At 37.0% G+C, this 24,149-nt stretch overlaps 1 protein-coding gene across 1 annotated transcript in view; it reads right to left on the bottom strand.

The window, feature by feature from the left end:
• Nucleotides 1–10,556: 10,556 nt before the first annotated feature.
• The window catches only part of ek1 (eph-like kinase 1), a 55,640-nt gene continuing 42,047 nt past the window's right edge, over nucleotides 10,557–24,149 (bottom strand). The window contains exons 9-18 of the mRNA XM_043227001.1: nucleotides 23,260–23,327; nucleotides 22,673–22,798; nucleotides 22,348–22,533; nucleotides 17,461–17,522; nucleotides 15,853–16,062; nucleotides 14,898–15,047; nucleotides 13,677–13,870; nucleotides 12,718–12,855; nucleotides 12,310–12,406; nucleotides 10,557–12,187 (exon numbers count right to left, since the gene is read on the bottom strand). Of these exons, the coding sequence (XP_043082936.1) occupies nucleotides 12,182–12,187; nucleotides 12,310–12,406; nucleotides 12,718–12,855; nucleotides 13,677–13,870; nucleotides 14,898–15,047; nucleotides 15,853–16,062; nucleotides 17,461–17,522; nucleotides 22,348–22,533; nucleotides 22,673–22,798; nucleotides 23,260–23,327 (1,237 nt within the window). The 3' untranslated portion in view covers nucleotides 10,557–12,181. The remainder of the gene's footprint in view (nucleotides 12,188–12,309; nucleotides 12,407–12,717; nucleotides 12,856–13,676; nucleotides 13,871–14,897; nucleotides 15,048–15,852; nucleotides 16,063–17,460; nucleotides 17,523–22,347; nucleotides 22,534–22,672; nucleotides 22,799–23,259; nucleotides 23,328–24,149) is intronic.

The raw sequence follows: 24,149 nt of genomic DNA, 5'->3' as shown, positions 1-24,149 counted from the left end.
TGGAAATAATGTGTCTTTTCCTCCTTAAACCCCATAAACACACTGCGTTACTCCAAATACACAAAATAATGTTTTTTTTTTAGAAACATCATATGACCCCTTTAATCATGGTCTTGCTACACTAACCAGAGTGTAGCCACAGTATTTGTAGTAAAACCATGGTTATACAAATGGTAATTTGGTCAACATGTTTTCCGTCAAACATTCATTTTCGGATTGATCTTTGTGAATTTTTTGAGTTTGTATTGAAAAACCTTTTAAAGAACTTTTAAAAGAGACGTGCCAGACAAAATTGACATCAAGGCAGTGATGTGATTGGTTATCAAGGCACACGTGATCAACCTCCAGTGGTAGATTTGTGGTATTAGATACCTTGGTATCTAATAATATGGCCACCTCTGAAAAGTGAAAACGCTAGTCTGCTAAGTTTCCTCAGTTTTGCGAGCTCTTCATTGAAGATTGAGCTCTGAAAAGTGAGGATGCTAATCGGATTTAACTGCTAGGTTTCCTTAGTTCCCTTGGTCCTTCCTTGAAAAGGTTCAGTTTCTTTGCTCTTTTAAACACATGGTTTCAACTTGTGCAATAAACATGTATTGTTAAAAAGTGTTCCAGCTCTGAACATTGATGCTGGTCTGATTTAGTCATGACGTTTTCTTCACACGATTCCTGCTGATGCTGATTTGTCCAACGGTGCACTTTCAGAAAATAAGCTGTCACTGGGGTACCAAAAGCTGAAAGTTCTTTGTATTATTTTCCCCTAAATGGTATATTGGTGCCTAAAGTGTACATATTAGTACAGTCTCAGTTAAATGTCCAGCTGTGACCCATACAAGGCATAGAAAAAAGCATTTTCTTTCAAAACAACACAACAACGCAGAAAAAAGCAGTAAAACAAATAGCAAACAAAACAATAATTACTAAAGTAAGCTTTATAAGTAAATGTTACATCAGACTTTCTACTTTCAAACTTTAATTGCTAAATCTGATTAAAAATGGTTTCTTTTTAACAATCACAGAGTAATTACTCATTCAAAATAAGCAACTATTCAGTGAAAATACAGCACACCTTGTCCTTTTTTCAAGTATTCATAGGAAGGTCAACAAATGCACTTGGGTCAAGGAACACTCCACTTTTTTGGGAAATAGGCTCATTCTCCAACTCCCCCAGAGTTGATAAGTAGAGTTTTACCATTTCGAAATCAATCTCCCAGTCCGGCGATAGCACTTTTAGCATAACTTAGCATAGATCGTTAAATCCAATTAGACCAGTAGCATTGCGTTCAAAAATGAAAGAGTTTTTATATTTTTCCTATTTAAAACGTGACTCTACTGTAGTTATATTGTGTACTAAGACCGGTGGGAAAAAATGTTGTGGTTTATAGTAAAACTCTTCTTAACTCTGGGGGAGTTGGAGAATGAGCCTATTTCCAAAACTCCACACTTCAAATTTCTCACTTAAAACATCTTCATTCATTTTTGATGTCATCTTGGTGTAAAGGAAAACAACATATTTCGAATACGCTTTATGATAAACTGCACAATAAGGTCAATTTTGACTTCACACTATCAGATTTGCTCAATTATTATGCAGGGTCACAGTCTGTAAATTCTTCTGTAATGTGCAAACAGCTCCTGTGTGGCATCAGACACCGTATATTTCATTAAACTGTCATCAGGCTTGAAACACAAGCTTGAATCGCAAGGCGCCAGTCTAATTCTGCCCCCCTCCTGTCTCCACCGTCTACGCTCACTGTCACTGATATTAAACAAATATTTTCACTCAGGCGGGGGGATATCTAGCAGCAGCAGGCAGAATTCAATGAGGCTTTGTGTTGGAAGAACGAAAGCCTAAAGAAGGGAATTTCATTTTTAAGGGTAAAAACAAGACACTTCAGTGTTGTGAATCTTAATTGGATCAGTTGTAAAGGTGCTTGCCTTTTTAAGCAAACAGATATACCGTGCATTAGGGCTGCCAATCAATTTAAACTGAATTAATAACATGATATGTGAATGAATTAATCAAATTCATAATGCATGCAGTAAATAAAAAAAAAAAAATGATTCAAAGCTATTTTGGTAATGTGGCCAAAAATGTGGCGAAAACAAATTTACATTGAATATTTATATATACTATATTTTTATAATAATTTATTTTAAACTAAAATATTTGCATGAATTAGAAAATATTTTTACAGTATTATGTTTTGTCATATTTTAATAATTACAAATTATTTAAAAATATTTCTTTGCATTTAATAGACAAAGTAATTTTACATATATGTGTGTTTGTGAGTGTGTGTGTGTGTTGTAAACACGTAATAATTGTACAAATTAACACATTAAATTGGCAACCTTAAATATGTGTATCTTGATGCCAAACACTGTAACTGAATCCAGCAATGATTCAGTTTCCTTAAACCTTCCCTCCAGCTGTCTTCCTCACGCTGTGCATCACAAACAGACGATTGTGACCCATCTTTGTCATTTGTTTAAGCCTCATAATGAATTCTCGGATGGAAGAGACACAAATGATGATAAATTCCTGCCTCTGACTTTGTGGTAATGCCGTATTTACCAGAAGTCAATCAATTTGCCATAGCAGCGCATCGCGAAGGGAATGCATTGCGAGAGAGGGGGCAGAAATGGAGATTGATTCTTAAAGAGTGACGCTCTCTCAATCACCCAGCTGTTGCAGATACAGAGTAAAGGATGATGGATGATGGCTGGCCGGTGTGTCCAGTTAAGGCTAAAGAAGCACACCTGTTCTAGTTTTAATCCTCCCTGTCCAAGGAAATTGATTGTGAGGTTTTCCGTTTATCCTAGTAGAGGCCGTGAGCACAAATGGGCTGGACCTCCAATGTCCTTAATATGTCCTAACTATGATTTCTAACTTTTTGTTGTAGAGAAATGAAATAGAAGTGTTAACATTTATGTGGCAGGATTATCATTTAATGATTAGTTTTATACAAATGTCTCTATATAAATGTATTTATTTGCTTAATACAATCCAGTGCTTCTGATTACATGATTAAAATACATTATATATGTCATGATAAATCAAAGTTGCAGATTTTTGCAAAACATTCAGATTCTGCCTTTTCCGGGTTTAATGAAAGGCAGCATATTAACAGGTCTAAATTGAGTTTTGTTTTATAGCATGACCTTTAACCCCTTATTAAAGCCTACCATTAACTTAAATATCTAAATCCTCCATAATCAACTTAGACTATTATGTCTTCTGTAGAACACAGAAGAAGATATTTCAAAGAAAAACGGGGTGCACAAAATATGTGAAGGTTAATAAAAGATGATGATTTTCTTAATTTTTGAAGAACTATCCCTTTAAGTCACAATGAATCTGAAATATCACATGGCGGAGAAAGACAGACTCTAATGAGGGAAAATATGATCAATATTTCCGACCTCCTGGCCTCATGTCAATTCTGAAAGGTCATAGATCAAGTAGGCTTGAGTTCTCTCGTTAAGATGTCATTAACACTTTAAGTGGAGCATCATTGTCTCGTGTCTCTCTATTTCTTTAAGGTTAATTGAGTGAGGGCATGTCCTGTCACTAAGCTCAACATTAATATATTCTTTTCTTAACACCGCAAACCTCTTGAGGGAACGTGACGGCCCTCAAGCACACATTTTAATTATATTCGAAAAACTCTGATTGATGCTTTTTTTAATCAAGACCCACATCGCGACTCAATGTCAACATTCATTAGGTAGGCCTGCATTTCAATGAGCAAATATTTAACCTGGGCTGCTTTTTCATTATTAACTAATTCTGCCAGATCTTATTAGACATACCTTCTTATTGTTTCTCTTTTCCTTTCTCCTCTTTAAATTTTTTATGTTTTCAGGAGACTGTAGCATCTCCCTCTTCAGGTTCTTTAGTTATACAGCCTGGATTTGTGGTCTGGACCTGCCATTAACTCCAGCAGAAACAGAGGAAGCCTCAGGCATCGCAGATGCGTTATAAGCGGCTCCGGAGAGGCAGAGCACTGTCAGAGTCCACCCAGCCCGCAGGTGCACATCCACATCCACAGACGTTCAGCTGCCAGAGAGTGCTGTCATTATGAGAGAAAAAATACAGCAAGAGAAACGGACAAAGAGACAGATGGAGAGAAGCAGAATAAAGAAAGAGGAGATGAGTCGAAAAGAGAGAGAAAGGGTCTACGTTGAGAATGGAGTGCATACTACACATTTAAAAAAAAAAAAGTTTGTGAATCAGTAAGCAATATGGAATGATAATAATTCAGAAATTCATATATATATATACACACACACACACACACACACACAGAAATTTTGCAATGTTTAAATAAAAATATATATATTGCTAAAAATAATTTAATAAAATCAAATTATAATATAATATAATATAATATAATATAATATTTTTTTGCCTGGCTGTTGTGGACCACAGTTTAAAAAAAAAAAAGTTGCAAAGTTGTGGAAATGTGGAAGCATATTGATATTATTGGTATATCCATTAAAAAAATAAACACAATGTTTGTGTAAAAAAAACAGTATTGGAAACAATGTGTTATGTAGTATAACATGGATTTTGGCAATTTATTTCATGCTTAAAAAAACAAAGCACACTCTGCTTCGGAAACATTATGTTATAGTAAGAGTTGTATGTTATTTCCAGTACAGCCAAGATAGGTTTTTAGTATTCTGCGAACAGACTTTTCTCACTTCATTTCTAAATTAAACATAGGATATTGTGTTTGCTCACAGACTAGACAAATGAAATACAAATCGTTACCAGATATGTCAGTCTGATGCAATTTTATGCAATGTGTGAAAGGATGTGTGTGTACTCAGCAGACGCGGAGAGCTTTTTGTGTCACCTGTGAGAACAAGAAGTTAGATTTTCATGTTTTGAAGGAAACAATATTGGTTATAATCCCCACGACTTGACAGACACAGCAAAAGGCAACTCTAATATAAACAAGAACAGCACTGGATACAAAACACACCACCATAAATCACAAAGTCTCAGGGTGCTTTTTCAGCTAATCCTAACCTATTCTCACATTTGTATTCCCCTGCAGTCACGCAAACTGGATTTATTCGATTGCTTCTCGCCATACATGGACTTGTTACGGATTGAAAAATGAGAGACTTGGGTGTCTTTGTTGTAACCATGGTAACATATCCATGTCCATGCTGTTACCGTGTAGACGCTTTGCTTGTGCTTGTTATAGTAAAATAAAGATAACCATGTTTACTCTTTACACTAATTCCGTACTTCTTCGTTTTTGACAAAATGGTATTTGCTGATTTTATTCTGCACTTACAAACGATTATAATCTCTTATCATGACTGCTAATTCTAATCCGATGCCTGAATACAAAAGAATTTAACCCCAAATCACATTTTCAGAGTCAGCATATAGGTGATATGAAATATATTAGCACTCACCTTTCCAAAACCAATGAGCTAATTGACTAGTTGGCTCAGGCATAGTCCTAATGTGAGGGCTGTTCCAGGAACGTATTTTAAATTCTGTCACCACCATGTGTATCTGTTGAGGGTGAAACAATCCCAGAGTGCATTGCAAGAAGGCGGAAAAATAACACTTTAAATATAAACTCAAATATGTGACCCTGGACCACAAAAATCATCTGAAAGCTGAATAAAGAAGCATTGATGTGTGGTTTGTTTTATTTGGCTGAAATAAAACTATTTGAAAATCTGGAATCTGTGGGTGAAAAAAAAAGAAATTGGGAAAACGCCTTTTAAAGTTGTCCAAATAAAGCTCTTTTCTAGAATGCAAACAAAATGGATACGGTTATAATCTAATGCATAGATATTAACCCTTTTACCTATATTAAATATACACTTGTTTCACAGTTACATAGCCTGTTTGTTTTAATTTATTTTAAGATTTAAGGTCAACTTCGATATGGCTCTAAAGGTCACACAAAATGATATTCAAACTCATATTTGACTTTTAACTTGGAATAAAGCACACAATCAGTATTGGTCATAGTTGCAAAATACTGTGGGTTTTTTTTAGCCACAACATCTTTTTTTTTTTTTAAATAGAAACTTTAATACCTCAGGTAAACATGGAAAATGTTACCAGGGGGTCATGTGTGGTTAGTTTTTTGTTATTTTGCTCATTATTTGTGTAGTATGTATTTTTGTGTTTTGTTTTGTTGTTAGCTTAGCAACATGCTAATACCCTATGCTGTTCTATTTGCTATTAGCAGTCTATATAGTCCTAACAGGAAGAATATTAGCATTTCATGGATTTCAGTCTGGATCCTTTGGGTTTTCTGATTATTTTTTGATTTATAGTTACTGTATAGCCTACATCATACATTTAAAGCATCTGCATTGGATTTAAAATGCAAAAAAATAATGTAAACAATGTAAAAAAAAACCATGTTGGTCTACCACTTACAAGGATGTAAGTTTACAACCTTGGCAAATTAGCAGGCTGCTAAGCTAATGACAAGTAACAGATATGCCTATACTTGCATGAATATAGGCTAATATGGGGAAATTCATAGCTGATAGTTAACAAATATTTTAAAGTGCTACCTTAAGTCAATATAAAAACACAAACCAGCAAAATCCCACCCGTGAAAGGTCATCCCTTTTCATTTGATTCTTTAAATGTGAGTTATTGGATCATTCCAAGATGGCAGATATGTTAACATGTCTGGATTGGAATAATCAAATGTGGGATGGTTATAAGGGCTATCTTACAAAATGGCTGACTATACTCTAGGATTTGGTACAATGATATTGACTCTAGCTGCTGGTTTCATTCGGCAGCATTAATTAAACAGTGTGCTGTAATCAAATGAAAGGTGGATTTATTGGCTGCAGTACAACATGACACTGTTGGCTGGTCTCCATAACTGTCTGCCCTTGAATCATCTTCAAAGAGGATAAATAGTCCAAAAAACGTTAATTACATTCAACTAAACTAGGTTAGAAACAGATGCTTGGATTAATAAAGACTGACCATGAGGAAGAATAATGCGATTATGCTTTGTGACAAAAAAAAAAAAAGCTTTGACATTTTAAAACACTGCTGCTTTTCTGCTGATGTCATTACACTTTTAATTAAGATGTTACATATGCTTGATGTCTTTCAAACACGCTGTACACACACCCACGCGTTTTTATTTTTTATTCCATTCACACACGCACCAAAACCTGAATGAATCTTTGCTCGAGTTGCTTGTTCTCTAAATTCTGCTATTTGTTCATTCCGAGAAGGAATGAATAACTAGCTGAATTTGGAGATCAGGCTGTAATGAAACAGCTGCGTGAAGCTTAAACCCGAAGCCGTTTTTAAGGTGGCGAAACCCTCGCTGCCATTCAACGAAGCCCCTCCAGATGGTGGCCCACTGTTTGAGCAGAGCATGATGGGAATAGCAAAGACCTCTGCTCTGTTTGTTTTCAGTTAGTATGGATCTCACGAGCATCTCCTGGAAGAGGTAGAAGGGAAGGGAGAGAGACAAGCGTCTGACAGTCTGTTTACCTGTGTGTTTATTCACTATCGCTCTGGGGAGTCTAGGTTTAGGATCCGTTTTCTGGTGACAGATGTTCAATGTTTTTCTTGGAACTGACCTTTCGTTCCTGCAATTTCTGGATTGGTAATGCTTTAACTTAAATTTATTGCATGAAACAGTAATATTTAACCTCTTCCGTGTACCTTAAACATGAAATGCTTTATATATACACGTGGTTTAATATTTTGCAACTAAACTCATTTGGACTGCTGTAAAATGCTAAAATGTTTCTCAGACCTAACTTTTTAAAAGGAATTATTTGAAATATAAATGTAACATGCAACATACAAAATCTAAATTAATATATAAAATATAATATAAAGAAGACATTTTAGAATTAATTGTAAAAGATCTTATGATTATCTTTTTATTCAAGACTATAAATTTAAAAATATATTAGTTTTTATGTAATATATGTATGCGTACTGTACATATTGTGTATATATTATATAAACACCCACCCATACATTATATATTTTGAAAATATTTACATGTACATTTTATATATCTATATTTATTTAATATATTAACATTATTTATTATATATTAATATATTTTGTCTTAAATGTATACACGTGTGTGTTTGTATTTAGATATATATTTTTAATAAATATATGCAGTGTACACACATTATGTAAACAAAAATGTTAATTTTGGATGCAATAAATCATGACAGCAACACACACCATTCAAAAAAGGTAAAAGTGTTTTAAAGTAAAAATTTACAATTATGTTTAATTGCGAAAGAAATAAAGAAATAAAAAGTTTTTTTGAGCTTTTTTGGTAACCAATAATCAAAAAATCGAAAATACATACATTTTATATAGAGTTCAGTGAGTGTAAAGCTTTTCAAATTTTTCGAATCATGGTTTGCTTCACGTAATTCTAAATAATTTATCTAAAAATAAAAATAGAACTTTACATGGGTGATAAATATGTGTGCATAGATTGATAGATGATAACCAAGGGCTAAAAATATTAACATATTTATTGGACACAATGTTTAAAATGCATACAATTCAACAAGAGCTTTATGAAATAATAACCGGTACACAAATGATCACAATGTTGAAAACCTCAAAACAAAAGATACACAGAAAATTAGAGGTAACATCTTCAGGTACTGACTGAGGACCTGGTTTGCTAAAGTCAATGTCTCAGTGACCCTTCATGGCCCTATCTGATCATGTATCCATTACTGACCTCCTACAAGCCAGAGAGGCTTTTTACACTCAGGGATGAAGCCCTCCAGTTTAGAAGTGGGTTGCAAAGTGCATCACATGCGTACACTTCAATGCAGGTACACCAGATATGATTTAATTATGTAATGCGCAGTGCGGTTACCCGTACAACAAAACAGCAGTCCTGACTGGTAGAGAGTGAGCGACAGAGGCCGACTGTTAAACCTTCTAAAGATTTTGTAATGCTGAATCTTTCGAGCCACAAGAGAGTGGCCTCTTACAGTTTAATTCACGACTTTCCAGACACGTCATTAATATTTTTCAAACAGCGCTACACGTCTCCCCCGCTGAGTGACATTTATTTATTCTCCCTTCTCACGGCTAATCCTGGCTGATATTCAAACCTGGCAATCAAAGTTTAAGTTGTGTGTTCACCATCTTGGCTAAAAATGTCTATTCCAGGTCCTGATGCAATGTGCAGGTAACCCAGTAACAGGTAGCGTGGACTGTGTAAACTGCCAGACCATAGTATATGCATGATATTACTGTGTATAATAACAGCACTTCACAAAATGAAACGCGAACAACTGCATTTATTTAATTTCTAAAAAGCAAAAGGAATGTCAAAAATGCTTCATAACAATGTTTACTGCATTGAACTGTGAGAGTGTGTGTGCACGTTTGTCAGTAGTGGGCTATAAGATAAAAAATATGAAAAATGAGAACTTTGAGATCACTCCAAGAATTCAAAGTTTATTGTTTTGTGTTGGAAGACGCTTTTTGCAACGCCTCATTAAATTATTTGCTGTTATTGTTGCCGCATGGGAAATTACAAATCGGAATAGGCACATATGTTTCAGTAATTTGGCAATTAGGAATAGCTCCTAATTAAGAATTACTAAAAGGACAGAGCAGATGCGCCAGTTACAATTATAACCTTGACTTTCATCAATAAATATGCAGAAGAAATAAAGATTCTTCATTATGGTTTCAATTAAATGTAACTCAATGAGCCGAAGGAACACTTTCCTACGTGAGGGTCACAGAGTGAGAGGCTAACACTGTTTTTGTTTCTTCTGCATCACTTAGAGGTCTGTCAACTTTATAAATAATGTAAACATAATTGTTTTTGAACTTTGAAATTTATTTTGCATTTTCCTTAACAGAGTGTTCAAGTTGTGCTTATTAAATCAATACTGTTTCACCTACAAGGTTTGCATCTGCACTGCAAAAATTCACTTACTCAATTTTGTCTTGTTTTCCAATAAAATGTTTTTAATAAATTAATAAACATAAGATAAACTATTGTTCAGAGGTTTGGGATCGATCATATTTTTTCAGTTTTTTTTTAAAAAGTCTCTTTTGCTCACCAGGGCTACATTTATTGGATCAAAATATTGTGAAATATTATTTGAATTTATTATAACCTTTTATATTATTATATATTATGTCTTTTCTTCAGTGTCACATGATCCTTCAGAAATCAGTCTGTTATACTGATTTGTGTTTTAAATAGCATTTCTTTTTCTTTTTTTATCAGGAGATAAAAGAAAAAAGATACAAATTTTATTTCTTTATGGTCACTTTTTACTACTTTTATACAACCTAACTGAATAAAACTATTAATTTCTTTCAAAGAGATCTTACTGATCTCAAACTTTTGAACAGTATTGTAAAACAAATTACATATATTATTTTTTTCCATAAAAAACACTAAATTTCCTTCAGAACAGAAAAAAAAATTGAGTATTTAAATCCTAAGTATGTTGAATCGTAGATTTTTATTTTTATTTTTTTATTTTTTTAACAGGAAAACAAGACAAAAACAGAGTTTAAAAAGTGTTTTTACTGCATAAATGAAAGACTTGTGATGACAAATAAAACAAATGAATAAATAAGAACAATGAAACCAAAAAGCATCAAATGGGAAGTGTATCCATAGATGACAGAACCGAGTTGGCAGTTCTGTCTGATCTGCTGCCATCTTGAATCGTGTATCAGTAACAAACAACAATCCTGAGAATGCTTAGCTTTCCCGAACACCTTAAAGCTAAATTATCCATTACATTCTACAGCCTCACAATCCTCGTCTGTCCAAAGCTAGAGTTGAAGGTTAAAATAAGAGTCACCACCTTGCCTTAATTTACAACTGACAAAAACCTTCATAACACTAAGTCATTACTGTACAAATACAATAACCAACACTGTACAATGTCTTGAGTTCTACTGCAATACAATCGTTTGTTCTTCAATCACACATTTCCAAGCGCAGAACGAAGCACTGCTGAGAAACATGGGGCGAGAAACCAGAAATTGTAGGATGAAGCTATTTTTAAAGCACCAGCATCTGTTGCGGACACCTTTTTTATACACAGGATTGTGAACATGGTGCATGAAATGACATGGAAATTGTATGCTAAAATGTTTAAGCTCCTCCATTTTGTTATCATATGGAAATGCAATCTGAAGGTACCAAGCACTCTGTAACCATCTACGCTAAACGGGGTCCAACACAAACACAGGTTCAACAGTCCACCGAGTGCAGCTCCATCAACACCAGGATGATTTAGGAATAAAGTCTCCATCATAAAATGCTCAACACATATCCTTCCTCCTTCCAAAAAAGATGCTCACGTTTGTGATGAAACGCACGTAATGAGGCGAAATACTTTAAATACGCAAAGAAAAGCCACATCACATGAAGCAGCTCCACATCAATGTGTTGAAAAAAGACGACCGAAAGTTGCTGCCAGTGTGAAGGAAGGACGACATCTGCCCTCTCCGTGACATCGTCACGCTGTCCAGTCTCTGTTTGTGAAGAAACAATTACTTTTCATTCTCTAAACGTCTCTCGTTTTTCTCTGTTGCTGCACATCGGATGTCAGAACTTGTCAAAAGTGACAAGCGTGGGCTCTCTGAACTCCAGCGGGCTCCGCGGTGGAATTGACATATTCCGGAGACGCTGCCGAGGGCTTGACGGGAGCAGTCCGGAGTGGCAACTGGGGTCAAGCAGCGGCCCTTCTGCGTAGCGTTTAAATGTGTGCGTATGTGCGAAAGAGAGATCAGTGCTTCATTGCTTTCTAAAGACGAGTCTGAAGGTTTCTAAACTATTTCCACATACACAAGTTTGCAAGGTCATCTCTCGCTGAAGGTTTCCTCACCCTCGCAGTCTTATTGAAGAAAATCATACTAGTATCGCTCGCAAAACAGTTAAAAGATTCACAAGACACAATTGGTGTTTCTTCTCAAGGTCTTTCTTCTGTACAACGAGGAGTGAAGCGTGATGTTCACAGTGCTGTGATGTCACATGGTGTTTATTCTTGTCCTTACTTCACTTGGATGGATAGATATCCAAGTTCATAATCTCGGACATCCGCAGCGATCTACTGCCTTTCTGGATGCTGATCACAAAGGGGAAGGTACCGGCCCGTTCTCCCGTAGGGCTGATGAACTTCAGTGCTGGTAGAGAGATAAAACACAGTCATTTTGCAGCAAGACGCTTCCATGTGTCAAGAACGCTCCCAATCTCCTCGGCAGGGGAAGCGGAACAGGTTTGAGGGCGTTGAGGTGAGGCGCTATACCTGAACCTGAGTCCCATGGTGTGCCTGAAGACACTGGATACTAGACAAGATCTTTTTCTGATGGCCTGCAAGTGCTACTCCCATCTTATCCAGTTCACTGTGAGAGAAGCGAAAGAGATGGAAGAAAATGCTTTAGGAAAGTGTTATGTTCACACTTATTTGCAGTTAGCAGTATTCAGTGTGTTAACTATTACGCTTTTATACACATATGGTATCAAACAATACAGTGTATTGCATTTTTTTAAAAGTACTTTTTTAGAAAATAATGTTCAGAATGCAATTCTACTTTTTGCAGCTTTATACGATGTAGTTTGTAAATTCTCAAATTGATTCTTAGTATGCGGTAAGATAATATACCATTGAAATCACTGTCTAGTGTTTCTTGAAATGCAACCAAACATTTTTTACCTGGCGCTGACATACAGAACTGAGTCCAGGGTGACATAGCCGGCGCTGGAGAAGTGTTCCTTGTACTGGCCCATTTTTATCAAGTCCAGCCAGTCTTCTACCGTGCTGACCCCTGCCTCAGGAGTTACTGGATCCTCCCTGTGGTTGGAGGAGGAAGTGGAGTCAAAATTATAGTCTTATATTATCATACAAGTCATTTCAGAATTGCCACGAAGAAAGCAATTGGCATTGGTCCGTTTTTGATCATATTCTATTTAGATCTTTCTCAGCTTAGATTTTCAATGTGAGCATTTACAAGCAGTTCAGTAAGGGTAAGAAACTAGCTTTTTTCATCTATTTGAGTGTGTTTTTGTGTCAGCTTATCAAAAGCTTATCATGTCCTGGACTTGTTAGGCTTTCCAGATCCAGAAGGGAGGCAGATTGCACCAAATCATGTCTCTGTCACTCTCTCCTTCTCTGTGGCATAGCCTCTATTATAACACACAATTGTGAAGAATTTAGATTTAAACCTATTTTATTTAACAGCAAGGTCACAGGCAGATTTTTCCCAGTGGTTTTTGGGAAAATTCAGTTTGCACATTCTGCTTTAATTGTGGCAAAAACAGTCCAGCGCCCATCTGCCTTCTATTTGGCAACCCTCAAAATGCAGCAGAGGGATAGACAGGCAATCAGATATCAGCCAAGACCACCACAAAACCCCCCTCCTGCTCAAGAGAAGCATGCACTGGAAGTAAGGAGTTCGTACTGGCGTACATCTGTCTTCAATCTAGATTAGTCGGATATCTGTTTCATTTATTTTGAACTTATTGGATTACTGCAAAAAACACCTCAGATTTTATCACACACCTGAGAAACATCATAACGCTCTTCATGAGCAATATATTGCAAAGCGCCACACACATCCCAGCGGAGCACCTCTATTGAGTTCCGATCTAATCCGCGGAAGGCATTTGGCTCACCAGACTGCAGTGTTGGCCAGCTGCTTCAGGCTGCTTGGGTTCCGGATCAGTCTGTCCAGAGTGTTGACAATCTGCCCAAATTTCGGCCGATCGCTGCGGTTCTTTTCCCAGCAGTCTAACATGAGCTGGTGAAACACCACCGGACAGTCCATTGGAGCCGGTAGCCTGTAGCCTTCATCTATAGCTTTTATAACCTGGAGGGATGAAGATTCCATATTAAAGATCATACATATACAAGCATATACGCTTCATGAATACTCAACAGATTTATGCATTTAGCTTTTATTTGGCGGTAGATTAATTCTTCTTTTCTCCATCTGTGACTGAAGTGAGAATGAGATTTTGGATGAGACTGTCTTTGTTAGCGCAAGAGGAGAGCGGTTTAATTTAGTCCCTTTTATGAAAAGATACCGCCGTAAGGGAAAGAATAAACTAGCTTGATGCAAACATTCGTATGATCTAAACTCTTGCCTGGAAGAGCGTAACCATTGAAACGCTCCATTGCTTGTTACCATGGCAAAGAAATGAAGACAGATGGATTTCGTGGTTTACGCCTTGAATGGAAGTTTCGAATTCTGCTCCCCTGACACAATAAAAGTGCATCCGCTAACAAGCATGCAAACGCTTTTTGTGCTCCATTTTAACATGTCGATTATACAGGCTCGAATCATTCCCAAATGTCTCAATCTTTTTCCCGAGCAGCCTCTTTCCAAATCCCGTGCAAAGATCTCTTCCCAAGGTGAAAATAAATAAATGAAAATGGTTTCTGGTGTGGAAAATCTGCCAAGAACCCACTGACACGGATTCAAATTCCCTCTTTTAAAGCGGTCCGTGAATTGAAATCTGGAAATGTTCAGCCTCCAGATGCATTTAATCTTTTTACCTTTTGTAAGCCTGGGAGTTTTTTTTTTTTTAAATTCCAGTCCCACTGAAGTTTTCTGGCAGAGGGCTTTTATTACAAATCGATAGGGATTCTCAAGTTTAAACATTTAAGTGGCTCAAAGGTTAACAGTTGTTAAAGTAAACTAAATCCAAAAAATATTAATTGAAAATAAAGTCTAAATAAAAATAAATGAATAAAACTGTAGCTTCAATAAAATAAAAGATACAAAAAAATTATAACTCACAAAATTAAGTTTTAAAACTCCCAGATGTTTCTATTTACTGTGAGATATTTGTGAAGTGTAACTATGGTATCATTTGATTTCACAATTTACTCACATCCTGATTGGACATTTCCCAGTATGGCCGTTCCCCGTAAGATATCACCTCCCACATGACAATGCCATAACTCCACACATCACTGGCTGATGTGAACTTCCTGTAGGTGATGGCCTCAGGGGCTGTCCATCGAATGGGAATCTTACCCCCCTAAAAACAACACAAAATCAGTGGTTAGCGATGTTGTGAAACAGCCTCACTACAAACAGCAAAACTATGGTGATCACTAGCAAAATGCTAGTACTGCTATACAGCTTTACAATATGAAGCTATTTTATTATCACAAGGTGTGGAATAGCCTAATAGTAAGCTATTGTTGAAATGTAGCTATTTTTGCTAAAAGGGAGCTTTTAGCTTAGCTTAGCTAACTGGGAGCTTAGCTAGCTACATTTTTTGAGTACCCAGCCCAAAAGTGGTGATTAGCGGTAAGCACGTTTTTATCAAAATATGTCACACAAGAAGACACATATGGAACACGAATGTTTGGACAGCTAAGGAGGAGACAAGCCACTTGTTGAAACATAACTGGGCATAATTGCACCACTCAACATAGTGGATAAGGTAAAAGAAGTCCTTCCTTTCAATTAAAAAAGCCGTTGCCTGGTATTTTTGCTCTAAAATGGCGGTCCAACGTTTATTTTCCATTTTTAATGCTTATCGTCCAGCAAACCCATGTACGAATGCATTCACAAGCAGGGAAAGGCACACACTCTCAATGAGTAGATGTTTAGCCATCCATCAGTCTGGATAGCTGTTATGACAGTCCTGCATGACCTCATTTCCAGACTACAGGTCAGCAAGAATATATCTCGCTGCGTTTGAGGTTTTCTTTCTTCGCAATCTAATCATATTTCTTTTAAACCAAGAGTCGAATCAGTGTAACATATCACAACAAAACTCTTGCATAGCGAATCTAGTTAAAATGAGACTCGAGAGCAGAAGCGTGATCTCTCACCCGTGTAGTGTACGCCGCCTCGGGATCGTCCTCTAACACGCGCGACAGCCCGAAGTCAGACACTTTACACACCAGGTTTCCGTTCACCAGAATGTTCCGTGCCGCCAAATCCCGGTGCACGTAGTTCATCTCTGAGAGGTACTGCATCCCCGCAGCTATCCCACGCATCATTCCCACCAGCTGGATCACTGTGAACTGCCCGTCGTGTTTCTGCACAAAATGAAGAGTTCTCATGTCAAATTCTCATCCCTGTGGCCTCATTTCCTGCCTTGTTCAATCTCTTTGGATTCTGGCACAGTCGGTCATGTTTGAATGTGTCTCATGAGTAATTCATAATTCATTGGCCCCCTAATTAATAGTGTTGCTCACATGTTACAGGGCACGAGCTATTAACTGCAATCACTGTATAATCATTCAGGCTTTTATGCAAGCCATGGCAAGTAAGTAACCAGCTAACTAAATTATGATGTTTCATTATACCCTCTGGCAAGAAAACATAAATGTTTTGATTGTTAACTATGGTTTCATGGTAATATTGGAGTAATAATGGGATGGTGGTTTGTTAGAGCAGGGGTTATACACACACACACACACACACACACACACACACACACACACATATATATATTATAGTCCTGTCAGATCGATTAATCACTATTAATTGCATCCAAAACAAAAGTTTATGTTGCAAAATATGTTTGTACTGTGTATATAAATAAAATTAAGAAATATTTACATGTACATATTTTCATTAGTGCATATTTTCGATTAATTGTGATTATTCGCATCCTAAATAGGTTTTTGTACACATAATATATGTGTATATTAATTATGTATACATTTATTATTCATAATACATTTCTTATGTAAACACTTGCATATATATTTAGGAAAAAAAGTATGTTTGTACATTAAATATATTTATATAAGAATATAAATATATAAATGTGTATACATGTAAATATTTTCAATATGTACTGTATGTGTGTATGTGTTATTTATATATATATAACAAACTGTACTTTTGATTTGAAAGTTATGAAAGTTTGACAGCACAAACTTTCATATTTGTATATTATTTATATTTTACATAAATATATAATAGATAATGTAATAAATTAATATAATAGTATATAATTCAATAATCTCCTTTGATTGAAGTATAGGGATTATGCAAACAGTTATATAAAAAATATTGTCGTTATAATGCATTTACATTTACATTTACATTTAGTCATTTTGCAGACGCTTTTATCCAAAGCGACTTACAATTGAGAGTACAGTAATGCAAATCTTAATATTTTTCTTTTCGTTTTGCAAGAATCTCCATAAGGCGTCTAACCTAGATTGGCAATGCTGGTTGACTATCTCAACTGATAAGATTTGCTTGAGTACATAATGATCGAAACCATGGTGGTCTAAACCGGGAAACAAAACAAACGCTGAGAGACACATAGAAAAACCAGACATACAGAAGTGTGAACACGCGAGTCGTCTAACCCAATCTGGAAGAGCCGGACGACTGCTTTGTGTTCCTGTGATATTTCACAGCATTTCCTTTGGTGCAAATTGGCCTCCATCATTCGCAGCAAAATAGAGCAAGCTCACCTTCAAAAAAGTGTCCAGAGATCCATTTTCCATGTACTCTGTCACTATCATCACAGGCTTACCTAAGGGATGGAGAAAGAGGAGACAAAACGGGAAGTGTGAAACACTGAGAAAAATAGAGAGAGAGAGAGAGAGAGCAGAAGCGAGAGAAAGACGTTTCATTTTTTTCAGAGGCGAATAAGAAAAGACACAGTGGAGAGGCAGGAAGAGGCTGGCGCTTTTGTGTCCTATATTTAATTCATTTCCAAGTTGACAGAGAAAAACATGCAGATAAAGAGAGCGGACACCTCCCCCACTCCCTGAGACTTCACAGCCCCTCGTTCCTGCTTTGGTTCGCCTCTACCTGCTGCCTGTTACTCATACTGACAGCCCCTAATCAAAGCTCTCAATAACAGTCAGGCAGATAATTAGAGCGAGCTGTCCACTGAGAATATCTTTGTCCAGAAATACCTAAAATGGTAATGAGTTCCTTTAGGAGGGAGGATGATGAAGGGGGGAGACAAGTGAGGGGGGAGGTTTTTAGGGGGTGTGGTGATTAATTGCCCTGGGGGTGGTGGTGGTGGGGGGTTGAAGATGAAGGGGTGTAAAGATCTGCTAATGGCAGAAGTGTTCACCTCTTTGCTATGTTGCAGACACAGCTGTGAGAGGCTCATATGGGAAGCGCACCTGCGTTGCTGAAAGTGATTAAAAATTCTCCTTTGATTCCACCCAAATAACACGCTGTCAGTCAGAGAGACCCCCTTCTCACCTCGCATGTGACAGGGAAGACTACATGCTAATCCATCTTGATTATCAGAGATGCTTGACGGATGTAACGTACGGCGTAAACCTTCACCTCAGGGCAACAAACGTACGTGAGCATGAGATGCTGTTTAGCCCCAGAGACGCTCTCCGTTTCTGTGAGCTGCCCTTTATGTTGTGCCTAGCCTTACAGGTTATGGGTCTGAAAGCTGAGAGGTGATCACCATTGTGCAGTTGAGGAAACAATTGAATCGCAGTTTGCTCCATGGGGACTGTTAATTATTCATTTTAATTATGTTTATGGATTTTTTTTTTTCATTTTTCAAATTAAATTAAATTAGGCAGGATTTTTACATTTAAAATTTAATATTTTGCTTAAAATAATTGAATTCAATTTAATTCAACGGAATGAAAAATATATTAAATTTAATTAAAATACATTTAGGGCGGTCCAGTTAATATGCTTGCATTTTACAGAAATGCAGAAAAGCCATGAACAATGTTTTGGACTGATTGATTAGTAAGATCAATGACTAATGACCTTTTGATACTTTTTGAAACTGCTAAACAGTTTGTAAAACCTTGAAAACGTTGCATCAGTAAAGCATCACCTCTATAAACGCAGGCGGACATCACTAGCCTCCGTGTGACTTTTGCACACCTCTCGCTGCAATGCAAGAAGCAAACGAAAATGTGAGCAGAAGACCTCGAGGACAAAGATAACAAGACATCTGCCCTGTCACTTTCAAAGCACAATTTAAACCTGCAGACTGGAGATTTGCGAGTGAGGCTACAAGCGAAGAGCCAATGGTTTCATTATGGTTTTGTAATCTCTACTTCAGCAAAGCACAAAGTAATAGAAACCCAATTGAATCCAATAAAACCCCATTCAGCCCTAACAAGCTATTTATAGCACCAGGCCCTAAGACGTTGCCAGTTGTGGTTTCGGATGAATGGGGGTTGCACTGTATGTCCTAGCTGTCACTGTAAGTAAATCACACATGTATCAGTCACACCCTTTAGAATTGAAGCCACACGACAAGCGTGGCGAAGGATATCCGAAAGAATCGCGTTTTAGCTTATCAACGTGGGGCAAATTATTTTGACACTGAGCTAGCTGGATAACCTGGCATCCTTGCCTCGATCTACAAACCTGTAGTAACGGAAACTGAAATATACAGCGCATTCAAACATAAAGAGCGACATTTTCGTAACACTGCCGTTGTCTGCATTATCAGATCAAACCAATGCATTTCCGCATTCTATGGGTGATGGTTCGTTAATTAAATTATCTAGATACTTATCCATGTATGCACATTCAAGGGTGATTGATGCTGCAGCAGTTTTAGAAGTGCTTCAATTAGACAGTATTCACACACACACGCACGCACACACACTGAAACACACACTGTGTTCTGTAGTGAGCCAATCTACTCTAAATGTCTCACCACTGTGGAAAAGCCACAATTATGGTTATTATCACAGGAGCAAGGAATTCGTACATGTATTTACGAGAACCTGAAAAGGTGATGCATATTAAAGGACCAGCAAAATCAGTTTGTAGTCTGTAAATCATCTGCAACTACATGCTTAGGATGCATTTGATAAGAGGATATAAAATAAAACCAAAATAAAATGTATTTTAATTTAATATACATGCTTCTTTTTTTTAGATTTATGTATTTATTTTTTTTAGAGAAAACCATTAAGGATTAAACAAATAATAAGTTACAAGATGCATTCAGTTAATATGCAAGCATTTTCTAGACAAAAACAATTCTGAAAAAGTTTGGAGTATATGCTTTGGAGGAATTTGATGAAATGGCAGTAAATCCACATGCAAGTAAAAAAATTAACTAAATACATTTTTTATAAAACAAAATAAAAAGTGTAATACATATGTTTGCACGTTAGGGCTGTCATGCTGACTAATTAATCACAACTTAAATTTGGCTGTGAAAATACCTAAAAAATAAAAAGTCTGGTCTAGTTAATACACATGCATTTGTTTTTTTTTTTTTTTTACAAAAAGTATTCAGAAAAAGGTCATTTGCCATTTAAAGACCAGCAACTCCAGTATGTACTCTGCACATCATCTGTAATCACATGCTTTAAAGGCATTTGATGAAATGACAGCAATTTATCATGAAATATCAGAGGACAAAGAGATTTTTAGGGCTCAAAACAAGTTAAGCTCTAGCTTTAAAGCACACATTACTCTGAACAAAGCAATACTTTCAATGATTTACAAATGGCATTCTCTTATCTATTGTTCCTGCTTTTTATGGCACAAAGAAAAACTTTTCTTGAGGACTCAGCTGGAATGAACCTGAAAATACAGCCACGGATGGCAAAAGTTATCAGATAGCAGACTGGAGTCCGCTAATCTGATGGTTAGATGCACAATGGGTTTATAATAGAGACGATGACAGCTCTGTGTTTTTGCAAAGATGGGGGATAAAGAACTGAATGGGGCATTAAGGTCTATTCTGATTCCATTCTCTGAGCTCCTGACACATTTGCATTACAAAAAGCTCAATCACGGTCTAATTTTTTCCGTCTGAGGTGGTAATGATAGAGCGCCTCTCCGAAAGCTCTGTTACGTGACAGATGCTTTTCATATTACAGCGAAAAACTCTTTGTCTTTCTCGCCGGCGCTCCATCAGGCAGCATAAACACTCTTCAGCCTCTTTAATGCATCTCCGCTCGGCTCCATCAGTGCTGTGATTAGTCTGTGCGTACGAGGAGGGGGCTGGATTGACAGCTGCTTCTGTAATGCAGTGCGAGGAGGTCACTGACCTCTCCTATCCCCATCCCCTACACCATCAGGCTGATCCGTGACCTGTGAAATTACTCCGGCTATCATATCTCACCCAATCAGTGGAGGATCAGGACTCGTTTGCAAACCGACGCACGCACACATGTGTGTTATATTACTTGCCAGAAAGAGCAATATGGAAGATACGTAATATGATATTTTCACTGAGTTTTATTCGCAAATAATCACGTACAGTTGTGTTTGCATGCTGTACGTGCGCAGGAAAAAGGTTCCTGTCCAACTGTACATTTGTGCATAATTTATTCTTATTCAATTGTTTATTAATCAGGAATGTTCTCAAGAAGAGCGTGTGTACTATAGTTATTAATCCGTGTATAAATTTGCATACCTGCATACCTTGCATAACCTGTTATTATGTTGTAACAGCACAGAATAAAAAAAGGGAAAATGACTATTCTTTTATTTAATAAGAGAGGAAAAGCTGTACAGCCAACATTTAATAATACCTATTTGAACTGAATCAAACTAAAGGCCACCATTAGCATTTTGCACGAGTAAGGGGAACTGGGAGGAAATCTCGAGAGGATTAATGTTAATAACTCTGATGCTGAATATTCATGATCCCTCCCAAAACTCACATCCAATTATATGTTTGTATTATCGATATTCATGCAGCTGGCATGAATATGGACGGTCCTTTTGTTATAGAGCTTGTCAGTCTAATCCACAGAGATTTTAAGGAGGAAAAAATCCTAAAGAGAGATCGGTAGAGGAAATTATCGCTCAATAGTGACCAAAACACCTGTTGTAAGATACTGCTTTTTTAAAATGCAGACAATAGAAACTGAAACGCACAATAGTTGGCAAATTCAGGTTCAGAAGCATTATTCTAATCACAGCCAATATTAGCATCCTCGTTATCAGCGTGCAGGCAGTAAACACTCAGAGTAGCAATACAAGCAATCAGAGGTAATATAGACCTAATATGCGTTTATATAATGAAAGTGGTTTCTTCTATTTATTTTTTCTGCAAACAATTTAAGTCAACTTTCACCTTGATGATGTATTATCTCCGACCTTTCTAAAGACATTATCTTACCAGCTAGATTGATAATTCAAAGCTATAAAAGCAAATTCAAAGGCATACTGTCATAGCACATTTGTATTCTAAAGTAGAAGTAGGGCAGAAAATCACTGATATAAATATTGTCATACATATTTATTCGAATGAATATTCATGAACCGCGCTATTTGGTTTTTGTTGAAGATTGTAGGGTCAATTATCTATGTGTGGAAAACACAAGGGGTACAAACTATTTCCAGCAAAAGACGTTATGTGCAAATGTGTTTCGGATATAAATGCTTACATCTGGTAACGACTCCCTCCAGTCGAATGATGTTGGGATGGTCGAACTGGCCCATAATGCTGGCCTCACTCAGAAAGTCACGTCTCTGCTGCTCCGAATATCCGGCTTTCAGACTCTTTATGGCCACCTGGATCTCCCTCTTACTGGGCAGCCTCAGACGGCCACTGCAAACCTCTCCAAACTCACCTGAGAGTCAAACAAGAGCCTGTCAGTTAATTGAATTTGCCCTCAATCCCTTACTTCATTGCATTATAATCCCTTGGAGAGTTTTCAAGTGGTTTACACAAGTAGGGCATGTTTCTGAGGCAATTTGTTTTTGACTTACCGGCCCCAATAACTCTCTCGATCCGTATGTTGGAAACTTCGATCTCTTTGGCGAAGTCTCGCACCGCCTGGTTGGGGTCCTCATAAGTGTGTGGGTGAATGTACATGCGTGTTTCTGGAAGTTTGACTGCAATGCAAGAAGACAGTAGGAGTGAAGATAACATTAGGGTTACTTTACAGTCACTTTAGTTACCTAGACTGATCCATCCATTTTCCTAAAAGAAGGGGAGTGCTGCATTTTCAACCTCATTAAACATTGTCTTTGGCAGGCAGGAAAAGTGTCATTAGAGAAAACACACATTAGGCAACTAGAGCGATCAGAGACATCATTTATCAGCAGATGCATCAGAGGCTCTCTTCACTAACCGACAATTTGCTGGAAAAAACATGCGTTTTCTTTATTCATCCATCCAGCCAGACTGAATTATATTCACAGTTTGACTGGCCAGAAAAAATACAATCCTGATTTGATGACATCTCAAACTATGCACTATATTAGACATCTCAAAAAGTTTTGCCCAATATTTTGCTGATTACTCTTAAAAGATATGAGTTATTTTCCAAGACCAAAAAACCTGTGTGCATTACCTCGTCCATGCTGAAACTGCATTTTCTCTTCCTCTGGGTCTTGCTTTGCTTTAATATATCCACAGCGCCTGAAACAATAGAATAAGCACAATTAAAACAGACCGACACAATGAAATACATGCTTTCTCTCTCACTAAATCAACCAAGCAATCTCCAAAGACTAAGAAAATGTTGATGACCATAGAATCAAATCTACAGCGGTCTGGTCTGGTCACATATATCATCTTTTTACAGTGTAGTTTAACCATAATGTGTCTTTAGAGTCCGGTTTTCCCACCTAGTAAAGGATTTCACTGCTATAATCCGCTCTTTAGCACCGGGAAAATTCAATCCTGTCACCTCTGACTTTATCATTAACTACATCATTCCTCTCACAGTGGGATCATGAATAAGGAAATGCCCCAGATAATGAATATTCCAATACACTGGGGAGGAAAGGTGGCCAACGTAGAACTGATAATTATGTTCATTATTCATTTAATCCTCTTAGTGACACACGCTCACACATTCCCTTTTCCTGTCATGTCTTTAACAAGAACGAATTGCCAAAAATGTAATGTCCCAGGCTGAGTAGCCATAGTAATTATAAAGCATGTTGAAATGTGGAGAATGGCTGCAGAATGTCTACAGATGTTCACGTGGCACGTTGGATGGGGACCAGGTGGAAAAAGCCATCCTATATGGGTTTCTAAAGGACATTGGCTCAGTAGTATGGGTGAAAATCCACTTATGAATAGAAAAGTAGACTGGAGTCTCTATTGTGCTACTGCAGATGACAAAATGCAAGGCATTTCCTCTAACTGCAGGTAAAGAAAGCTAAGAGGTCCACAGTAGAGAGAGTGTTATGAGTCAAACACCTTTGGGGAAATTCACACTGGACTCGCTGCATC

Source organism: Puntigrus tetrazona, chromosome 24 (assembly GCF_018831695.1).
Source record: "Puntigrus tetrazona isolate hp1 chromosome 24, ASM1883169v1, whole genome shotgun sequence".
NCBI lineage: Eukaryota > Metazoa > Chordata > Actinopteri > Cypriniformes > Cyprinidae > Puntigrus > Puntigrus tetrazona.
Note: the sequence above shows the minus strand (reverse complement) of the source record. Positions and strands in the feature narration are given on the sequence as shown.